This window comes from Cyprinodon variegatus, unplaced genomic scaffold (assembly GCF_000732505.1).
Source record: "Cyprinodon variegatus isolate N-32 unplaced genomic scaffold, C_variegatus-1.0 Scaffold697, whole genome shotgun sequence".
Lineage (NCBI taxonomy): Eukaryota > Metazoa > Chordata > Actinopteri > Cyprinodontiformes > Cyprinodontidae > Cyprinodon > Cyprinodon variegatus.
Window position 1 is genome coordinate 259,167 of NW_015151150.1, and position 11,644 is coordinate 270,810.

Below are 11,644 nucleotides of genomic sequence, written 5' to 3' on the forward strand. Positions count from 1 at the left end.
TGGATGAATGGATGGAAAAAAATCATGTTTTTTTATACTGTGTATATTTTATTAAAAATGGAACATCATGAGCCATCATTTTTGTTTCTTCTTGCATTTCAATGATTTACAAATGCCAATATCTTTCAGGTATTTGAGAACAAAAGCTCCTTTGCTAACATACTGTAAGCCCACCTTTCTTTCACCATGCTAGCCTCTTATCCACCATCTAATATCAGTTAGTCATCATGTTGTTTCGCTGTTAATTATTGCTGCTTGTGTAACTTTTTACCTATTCTGTAAGGAACTGGTAAATTACCCAATGTAAACTGCTAATATTAATAATACTACACCCATATAAACATATGTACATACATGTAAAATTCTCCTGCGTACACTGAGAAAAAAAAGGGATCCCTATGAGCTCTATTAAATGTATTTTCTTCTAATATTTCTGAAGGAATCTAAATGATGAATGCCAAGTTATGACCCATTTAACTGAATTCGGTCCTGTGTAATTTGATACTCCTAAGAAACGGTGCAACACTGACAGGCAATAAAGCAATATCCCAACAGAGCACTGTTTAATCACTCATCTGAAAATGGAAAGAGTAAAACACAACTGCAAATATACCAAGACAACACCATTACCTTGAGGGGGAGGAAAATTAGGAAACTATATGAGAAAAGCAGCAGAGAGGTATTTAGCAGCCATTGAGGAGCTGAAAAGATCCATATAAAGACCACAATTAGTTGTACACTCGATGAATATAGGCTTCATAGAAGAGCTAGAAGAAAAAGGTTATTTCTAAATGATTTTTAAGTCATAAATAAACGGGGACACAGTAATTGTGGAAAAAGGTGTTTGGGACTGATGAACTTCTTAGCTTTCATGCAGGGTGTAATGTTTCATCAGAGCTTCTATGAAAAAGCACGGTGGTGGCAGCACAAACTGTTCCATTTCTTTAAAAGGGACAAAGTCAAGTGTAATTTTATTCTTATTTCACAATTATACAGTATTATATCTTGGTTTCTTTTACAATATTCCTAAGAGGGCATTGTAGTGTGTAGTTGTAACATGAAAGACTGTGAAACAGTTTAAGGAGTCTGAAAACTTTTTCAAGCCACTCAATATGCATGTCACATAATTTGGTAAGAAGCACAAAGCCAAGACTAAAATGACTTCACATAAAGATTAAAAGAGTTTTACTAGACAGATTAGATTAACTTTTCATGAAAAGTTTTTTCAGATCTTATTTAAGCTTAAGCATGAGTTAAAGCCAAATCATATATAATGCAGAGAGTCTGGAGAATTTAGCCCCTTACATATAGAAACCATCACCCTTCACATCTAGGGTGAAAGATTCTGATGGAATTCAAAACCACGATCGAACTTGACAAGGCTTAAAGCTCTCAGAGGAGCTGGGGGGGGGATTCGGTGTAGCAGCAGAGAGGGAAAGTGTGAAAGTAAAGTTTTTGGCAAGTAAACTTCTGCTTTCTCAAGTCTTAAAAATGCTCTCTAAAATCCCACTCGGCTCTCCAACTGAGCCTCTGACTATACTTTATTTTCTCTCCTTTTTTCCCTTCACTTCTACTCTTTTTCCCCCCCTCCTATTTTTCTTTTTGTTCTTCTCCTTGACTGGTTTTGGAGGCTGTCAAAGATGGCACAAACGCCCCCCTTGGATCTTCAGCATTTCTTCCTCAGAGGAAGAAAAAATAATGGTTGAAGGGGTTCAAGAAAAAAAATCTAAAAGATGAGGGGAGCTATGGCCAGAAAACATATTCTACTAATGAAGTTGATTTTTATTTCAGCCCTCATTACTTGAAAGGAACCTGAGCTGCAGAGCGACCAAAGCAGATATACAGTATAGTACTTAGCAACTGTTCCCCTTCCAGTTCATCTTACATGTGACTTTACCAAGCAACTGTTGCCAAGCATATTTTATTAGGATTTTATGTTAAGGAGGTTTGATAGGTAATTCATAATTGTAACATAGAACAAAAAAAATGAATGGTTTTGAATATTTTACAAATATACAGTACCTCTGAAGTGAGATCATATCTCTCCTATCCTGGCTTCTCTTCATTGGCTTCCTGTTAAATCCAGAATAAAGTTTAAAATCCTCCTTCTCACATATAAAGCCTTAAATGGCCAAGCTCCATCTTATATCAGAGATCTGATTGTTCCTTATGTTCCTAACAGAGCACTTCACTCTCAATCTGCAGGTTTACTAGTGGTTCCTAGAATTTCTAAAAGTAGAATGGGAGGCAGATCTTTTAGTTATCAGGCTCCTCTCCTGTGGAACCAACTACCAGTTTTAGTCCGTGAGGCAGACACCCTGTCTACTTTTAAGGCTAGGCTTAAAACTTTCCAGTTTGATAAAGCTTTTAGTTAGAGTGGCTCAGGTTATCCTGAGCTATCTCTATAGTTATGCTGCTTAGAGTTATGCTTTTATTGTTTTTCTTTTAAAAAACAGTAAATAAAGAAAAACATTAATAGAAAGTAATTCTTAATTTTTCACAAATTGTGTAGAGAATTATTCCCCACACTGGTCCTGAGATCCAAATGTCTTCAGAACACTTATTTCATTGATTTGGCTATTGAAAGGGTTCTGTAGAGCTTCATAAAACATCAACGTTGTGCAGTCATTTGGATCAGGTCTGGAGGACCAGGAAAACATTTATTAATCTAACCCTGAACTTATATAAAATACTTCAAAACACAGTGGTGGCAGCATCATGCTGTAATTAGTAGGAACATTCAAAATTGGGAAAACTGATGAAGTAAAACACAGAAGCTCTGCATATTGTGTCTCCAGTTTTAAACTACAAAGTACTGTGTCTAACCAGATCCCATCTTATCTCAACAAAGTTAAATGGATTTTCTGTTTATATAGTTGAAATTATGAAAGCTTTATATGTATAAATACTTTTCCATAGAGCTAGAGACTAAATCAGAAGAAAACGGAAAAACAAGTCAGGAGGAAAGTTAGCTTAAAACACCCCGCACCCTTAGGTGCTACGTAAATCAAAGCACGAGCACAAAGCTCTCCCCTGACTAGGTGTCCTCCTTCACTGTTGTGTGCTGTGTAATCCCCTGCTCAGATCACTGTGAGAAAAGAAAGGATACACGGCACAAGACCTAATGCCAAAAACCCCTCCTCCCCCCTCTGCTTTGGCACGACATCCAGTTCCCAACCAGTGAGGAGACACCTACGGGAGTCCTTTGGAAGTGTGTTTGTGTGAGAGCTAGTTACACAACCTCCTTCTTGATATTTATCATAGAAGGATTCTGCAGGAATTGTTGGCAGAATCAGCTCACAGGCAATGTGTTGGGCAAAACATCACTTAACGCATGCACCCACGGGGGTCTTCAATTAGACTCTAAATACCTCACCAAGCATCGAGGGGCTTAAATTACTTCGGACGGTAGAGAAAGACTGCGGACCGGCTCTAGCAGAGGAGGACCTACCAAGGATATGCCTGTTTAGAATAGATTCTGGCCCTGAAATAAGTGGGGCTTTCCTGTACTGTTGGTCTAGAGCTACAGACAGAGGGAACTCTCACTGTGTATCAGAATTGGCTGCTGCTAGTGTGCTGCAGATGTATTTATAGCTGGGGGGCGAATGACTACTGCAGGATTAATTCTCAAAGCAGAAAACAGAGGGAGAAGCAGAAGCAGCAAAAGTCCTCAGATCAACATGGAAAGAGTTAAAGATATATGAGGCTGAAATCATTGCAGAAAGTATTGGTTTGAAAACAGACCATGTTAACAAACATACAATACTCCCAGAAATGCATCAATCAGTGTTACTACTGTAGGTACAAATTCAGTGGCCTTTTCTCAAACATGCATAGAAATGCATTAAAGGGAAAACTATAACTATAAGGTTAGCATTAACCTAAGAAACTCCAATTAAACCACACCAACAAGTTTGTATTTCTGCCCTTATTAGGAAACTGTATTCACTTTATTTGCTGTAACTCTAGCTCTAACTACGACCCATAGCACACCTTATCTCTCAGCCTGACCAAGAACCCAAAACTGACAGTTCACCTCATTAGGGAACATGTTTGCTCCTCATAAGGAAGGCTGTTTTTGACATGGCGACTGTACCAGAAAATATCTTAAAGAGATTAAAAGGAGGGGGGAAAAAAGGCACACAATTTAATATTACTGTCCCTATTAGGCCAGTGATGCCGCCGTGCCCCAGCCCGGTACCGATTCGTGGGTCATTTGGTACCAGGCTGCACAAAATGAATAAATTACTTTCATTATTTCCAGCAGATTGATATTCTGACCTTAAACCATTCAACGTGCTTGACATCACATCCACAGAACAGCGCGGGAACTTCCGACCAGGAGTACATTCAAGGAAAATAGGCTACCGGCTTAACTACTGAGGTGTCGACAATGTTTTAGTCACAAAGAGTCACATAAAAAGGCTAATTTAAAGCTAAATTCGATACAAAGATACAACTTACTTTGATAAAACAATAAATTGAATAAAAGCTTACAGCTGGACTGGCTCAAGTCATCCTGAGCTACACTTTATTGCTAAACATATTTACTCACCTGCCTTTAATCATATGTGACATCCTATTCCTAATCCATAGGGCTTCACTATTACGTTGGTTAAACCTTTGTAGCAAGATCAGCTTCAACACTTCTGGGAAGGCTGTTTACAACATTGAGGAGTGTGTTTATGGGAATGTTTGACCATTCTTCCAGAGAAGCATTTGTAATGTCACACACTGATGATGGATCAGAAGGCCTGGCTCTTAGTCTCGACTCTATTTCATCCCAAAGGTGATCTATCGCGATGAGGTCAGGATTCTTGCCATTCAAGTTCACCCACACCAAACTCTGCCATCTGTCTCAATGGACCTGGCTTTGTTATTCTTGTGCACAGTTATGTTTGAAGAGGAAGGGGGCCAACTCCAAACTGTCTAAGGGCTAATTGTACTAACTTTTGTATTGAAAAATACATTAAATTCAGTTCTTTTTATTATTTTAGTGCCAAATCATAACAAATGTCATCTCAAGGGTCTTTACATAGAGTTCAATACACAAAATGTCATGCTTCCTGTCAAAAGTAACTAAGAAAGCCAGACATTCTGACAAAAATAACTAAAAATCCAAATGACTAAAAATGGTAAAAAATATATATATATTTTAGATCCAGACAATTAGCATTGTTGCTATAAATCTGATCAGAAATAATGTAGATAGAGAGTCTGCACTGGATAACAGATCTAGAAATAAACAAGAATGTGTATTTATCCTTAATTTGATAATATGATAATAAATGAGAGTTTGCCAATGGAATAAGTATTTTTACCCTTAAAATAAGATAGTTAGATAAAATGTACCTGAAATAATACAATGCGTTTGTGTGTTTTTTTATTTTAAGTGTAAATTGTCTTGTTCCATTGGCAAAATCTCTATTTTACTTCCTCAATCCAAAAACAAAAACACTTACATTAAGAAAAAAATGACTTATCTAGATTTAGATTTTTTCCAGTGTGGAAAGCTGATTTAGCCAAAGCCATGGATCTCGAATGTTAAACTACAGGAGTTTGTAATCTGAGTGGCATTAGAATGCAATATACCATAGTCCATAATGCAATTCGCAATAATAAAATTCAGCTTATTCAGCAGAGAGTCTTTAAAACACTCAGCCTTTCAGAGTAGACATTCTTTTTTAACTCTGTTTTTATATTTATCTGTAGATGCATTAATTTCTGGCTTAATTAGGAGCTTTATACACCAACACACTTTTACTAACTTTTGTGGGATTGTGCTTCAACTGAAAAATGTCATATCGACCAGCTTGTATATCAATCTTTTGGAAGTCAATTTGTGATAAAAAGTGAAATTGGAAAACCCAGCTGTTAAATGCATCAGTGCAAACAGAGCAAAAGTTTATTCTAAAGCCCTGAGTCATTCAATTCAGTTTCATTTAAGTTCAGTTCATCTTATTTATATAGCTTCAATTCACAAGACATGTCATCTGAAGGCATTTTACAGAGACAATGCAACAGATTGCTCAGTGTATTCTCATTATTAGTTCGTATGATATCGTACGAAAAGTTATGCACCGTAATTTCGTACGTTTTAGACGTTTTTTTCGTCGCATTTCGTCGTATTTTTATGTCTTGCCTCGAGACAAGATATCCTTGCGCATGCGCATCTTACGCACCATTAAATAACGTAGAATTTAACATACAATTAACCCTGACCCTAACCCTAACCCTAAGATACAAAACAGCAAGCAACGTAGTTAGAGACCTGAAGAAGTGATTATTTCACTGTGATTATTTTCCCAGTTTTACGTCCGCCCACGGATCTGCTTTTTTCGTCTGTCTGGCTGCGCATGCGCACTGATCTGTATTTTTGAGGAAAAACGTCCAAAACGTACGAAATACTGTGCATAACTTTTCGCACGATTTCATACCAACTGATAATGAGAATATGTTGGGATTGCTTCATAGTTTTCAATGAGCTCATTGCATGCATAGCAATTCCTCACACAAACAATCCTTCTTAGTGATCTGAACCTGAGCCATTAAAGAACATTTAGATTGTAGCCTTAAATTTTGCATAGTATTGTTAGTTAAGATTACAATCAACCATGTCTAGAAGAAATTTGAGTTGAACTACTGACTCGGTCAATGATTGCATTTAGCCTCTATACAGAATTAGAAAATTCATCATCAGGGTTCTGTAGAACTGGACGTTTCTAGTTAAAGACTGCCTATCATTAGCTCAAAACACAATTCTGAAATAATCAATATATTTTTAGAGATTGATTTAGTTGATTTGGTTCTTTTTAATAGGACTACATTGTACTGTCCATACACTGGGATCTCTGTGGGGAGGCTATACCAACAAATTAAATGTTTGAGAAACCCAGACTTGGATAATAGTATCATAGATTGCCTCTACTCCCTGTGGAGGCCACTGGGCTCTCATATAAGACCTTTAAAGATTTGACATTTACAGACATGGAAATCAGCTGTGATCACTCCCAGGCCGAGCCAGATCACAAAGGAGGGGGAAAAAAATTGAGAAGAGAGCGAGAGAAGAAAATGAAGACAGGGAGTGAGAGTATCCAGTGAGAACGTCAGCGCTGTGGACAACGTTCCTGCAGGAATTTGAGGAGGAGGACAGCTTGACTGCATCTCAATTAAAGCAATGACAAATGAGGAAAGAGGAGTACGAGGCGATGGGATGTAAAGCAGCAGAGGCTGAGGGGATGGGTTGGAATGATGAAGTGGCAGATGTATGGGCAGGACCGGGGAAGGCGTAGGCGGGTGGCAAGAGGAAGGAGAGGAACAGAAGTAATCTGAGGGACGATAGAGTGGCTGTCTGACACCTTGACGACAGAAAATCATTAACCGATGCTACAGTTCAGTCACAATACAGAAGTCTACTAATGGCTCTTGATTCAATTTTAGCATGATAAGATGGTCGCTGTATTTTCATCTGCATCTAATGCAAGATTTGGTCAAACTTTTAAAAAAGAAAATATGAATTAGAGGTGTTTCCATCCATTGGAGTGAATCTAACCAGACGATGCAAAGTGTGATATCCTCATACACCAACATTACACCTGGCTGTAATAAACAGGGTGTAGAAGTAGCAAGCTAGCATGGATCAAAATGGTAATGGGTTTTACGAATGTGTTGCAATTGGACAAGTTGTACTTCTTCATTTATCATGGCAGCTAGTATTACTGTAGTGATGTTACATGCTATCCAGGGACATTGAGAGAAAAGTGTGATTCTAATGCTAGGGCTCATGATGCCAGCAGTGCAAACAGCTAATCCGTCATGTGAGGTAAATGTATATAGTAACGGTTCTTCCATCTTTAGATAAAAAGCACCTAAATTCAGCTGGTTAAAATTTTCAATCAAGTTCTTCTAAAGTTATTCCTCAAAATGCACGTGCAACATTGAGATAGAAACACGCAGCTAAGGTCTGTTATGCAGGAGGTTTGTTCAGCAGCAGGACCTTTATCTGAGATTTTTTAGTGTTATCTATTAGAAAACATAAAACAAAGGTTTAGAAAATTATGGGGTAAGATAACTGTCAATAAAAGCAGGTGTGTAGATGATGAATATGTAAATGTAATTATGTTAGTGTGAATAATCATAAGATTTGTAATTTTTTAATGTTGTCAACTCATATATACATGTTACAGCAGATTTTGTCTTTTGGAAAATACAAGTTTAGAAGTTACACTGCAAAAAATCTAATCTTAGTAAGTCCTTTTTTAAAAGTTTTTAAAGTGCATTTTTTCTTGAATTGAGGTGTGAGACACTTGCCAATGGAACAGAACAATATCCCTTTAAAATAAGAAGAAAACTATTGCATTGTATTATTTCAATTATCTAATAATCTTATTAGTTAAAAACACTCATTCCAATTGCAAATAGTCTTATTTACCTACTCATATTGAGGGTAAACACACTTAATATGAGTGTACACGTCTACACATCCTTTTTTGCTTTTTTTTTTTTTTTTTACCAAATTACAGTTATAAATCTATATTTTCAGACAAAAACAGAACCAATCTGTTGTTCTGTTTTCGTCTTCTTATCGTTCAAAGGCAGTAGGTAAACACCTTTCAGGTGCCTTATCATCAGACACAGGAGTTTATAGTCATACTGATAAATTTGTGATTTGTACTTGAAGTTTTACAAAGGTGTAACTTAGTAACTTGAGTTAAAAACTTCTAAACTTGTATTCTCACAGATGAAACATCTGATCTCACATGTATGTATGAATTGACAACAATAAACAAAGCAAATCTTAAAATGATTCATGTTTATCGACTTACATTTAGATGATAAAAACAAACACAAACTTTTATTGAGTTATTTTAGTGTCTGAATGTAACTTTAATCACTGCAAAGACTCTGGACGTCTGAGGAGTAAGGGGGGGCTAACTGAAGAACAGCTGAGCTTTTAATCAGCATCTGCATGTGTAGAAACTGTTAAAGCTTAGAGTTGGTCTGGGCTTTTATTTCTACTCAACTAAGACAGACTTCAATCTTTCAGCATAACAAACATTTTTATCTTAAAGTTCAGGAGTGCTGACCTTCCCTCATTTGTTGCTGCACATGCCTGCTAAGCTGGCCTATAAGAAGGATGCTACACTTTTCCTTTACTTCCAAATCACATTCAACTGTTTAGAGTTACATTTACATTTATGTATAAAAAAATCCAAAGAAAATCATATATATGTGTTTTATTAAGATCATTCCAACAGAAGAATGCGTTCTGTTTTAAAAAAAAAAGTGTAAATATGACATTATTATTGACTGCAACCATTAAAATCTTATGCCATGTCTAGTTTGCACTCTAGCAATATTTAAAATATAGCAACAAATGCAGAGAATATTTTAGAGTTATTGATGACATTTACACTGATGGGGGTAATTGGTAATAAAACAAAAAAAATAATTTATTTCCTTTTTGCAACAGTTCTAATTCTCTGGTAGGGAGTGTAACGTCGCCTCTGAACAGGTATAGTTCACTAGTAATGGCATGTCATGGGGAATTTCACTAATATATTGTACTTTTCAGATTTTTATCTAATTTTATTAACAAAGCCTCAGAGTTGGAACTGATGCACTCTCTTGTTTTTCTCAGCAGTTTGTTTTCTGATTTATCAGCTTTGCAGCAAAAGGATATCACAGCATCTACATCACCTACCTTTCCAGAGGTTTATTACGCAATTATCAACTTGTAAATATACATACCACTGAAGGCATGGGCACAAATGTCAAAAGGTTAGCTAGCTGTGACTGTGTGGCCTAATAATTTTCACGTACACAACACCAGGGGAAAAAGCACTAATTATTCAGGTAAAATTGGTCTAGAATGGAAAAAATATTTAATTCCACCCTAATTCTGGATTTTTGCCTTACAACTGAAAACTAGAAGAAGAAAAACAACCTAAAGTGTCTCCATCTTTTTCTTGCAGGTCTGAATACTTATGAATCAATAATGGACCTCAGCAGCAGGAGTGATTCAATAAGCCTGTGTCTTCAATGGATGCTATTAACCTGAAGGAAAGGCTCAATAAACAACGAGGGCAGGTATCAGTGATCTAATTATAACAGCCCCACACTATATGTCCTTTCACAGGAAGCCAGAAGGTTTTCTTTCCTGACACTCTTTAGACGTAGTCAGCTGGAGGCTCTGAGTAATAGTAGCAGTGACTGGGAAACATAACGCTGCAGGGTATGCACTGGAGGGCCAAGGCTTTTATATATGTGCATACATTAGATCTGAGCTGACTTGGTGTAAAGTAATGATGTAATATAGAAATGGGCTTTGTGGTTCCAAAGCATTATGGGCCCAAAATAAGGATATATTGATTTTCTTTTAAATATGTGTTCTGCTACCAAAGAAGTGTAATTTCTATTTGTAATAACAAAGATAACCAATATGCAATGTCAGAAACAATATTGTCTTAGAACAGCTCTTACATAAGCTTAGGTTCTCGGAACATAAAATGTGACATTCAGGGGTTTTATTTGTATGCTACACACCTAGCCTAACTGCTAAATGTCTTTTCAGTTTTTTCAATCTTTGTTTTATATGGATGTAGATATTTCTGAGGCTCCAGTTCAATTCCCTGTTCGTCTTTTTTGTGGCTGCATGTTGAACCCTTTATTTTGTTTTAAAAAACAGTTTTGATCCAAAGTATTGTCATTTTTTAAAATGTTTTCTGAACACTTTATCTTACAATTCATCTCAAGTGATGTTAAATTCAATCCCAAGTAAAAAAAAAAAAACTAACTAAAAGAATAATAATATAAAATGTTGTTAGATAACATTTTATGCGTCATATTGCCTATATTACATTTGACCCTGGGTGTAAAATCTTCCATATGCATGTACAAAATGATCAATTCTGCTAAAGTATGATATCATTAAGACCGTCAGTCCATTTTCAGAACTGCATTTACAAGGAAGCAATTTAAAAACTTAAAGCATGTATCTTGTTGGGAGACACACATCTTACGTATGAACAAAAGAGAACAAAAAGTGAAGAAACATCAAAAAACACATTTTCAATAAATGATATATCATACATAAAAATCCAGGAAAGCTGTGCTCTAAAGCTAGCTCTAAAAAAGCAGCTTGTTTCCTTTCCTGTCTACTCATGTATATTGTGAAGACTGCAGCTCCAACAAACACGTGTAAACCACCTAAACCCCAACTCCAGAGTAAGGCATTCACAGACGCAAAAGAAATAATAAAGAACATAGGTTGGTAGCTTCATCATATCTGAGGACAAAGCCAAGCAGAAGTTTCTTACCTGAGATGACTTCAATCAGTATTTCTATATTTTAAAAAAGGATATGGGTTGCGGACCATTTTGATACACCAACTTCGGGGAGGTGTGGTTTGTTTCATGTAGAAGAAGACCACAGGTGCATACTCAGGGTAGGGCTGACTCTTCCCTCCACCCTGCGTGGATCCATCGTCCCCGGCCACAGAGATCCCATCAGGGGCTGGGGATGCTCGCTCTATCACCAGCTCGCTGCTTCCGCTAATACCCTCCCCACCTTCTGCAGCCATCCCGGACAGGTCGTTAAGTGGGATGAAATTCCTCGGAAGAGAGGAGCGATTTTCCGAACCCCT

At 36.8% G+C, this 11,644-nt stretch overlaps 1 protein-coding gene across 1 annotated transcript in view; it reads right to left on the bottom strand.

The window, feature by feature from the left end:
* Window positions 1-11,644, bottom strand: part of LOC107097448 (voltage-dependent T-type calcium channel subunit alpha-1G-like) — a 274,678-nt gene that overhangs the window by 258,674 nt on the left and 4,360 nt on the right. The window contains exon 2 of the mRNA XM_015394594.1: window positions 11,364-11,644. This exon is cut by the window's right edge and continues 52 nt beyond it. Coding sequence (XP_015250080.1) covers window positions 11,364-11,644 — 281 coding nt within the window. The remainder of the gene's footprint in view (window positions 1-11,363) is intronic.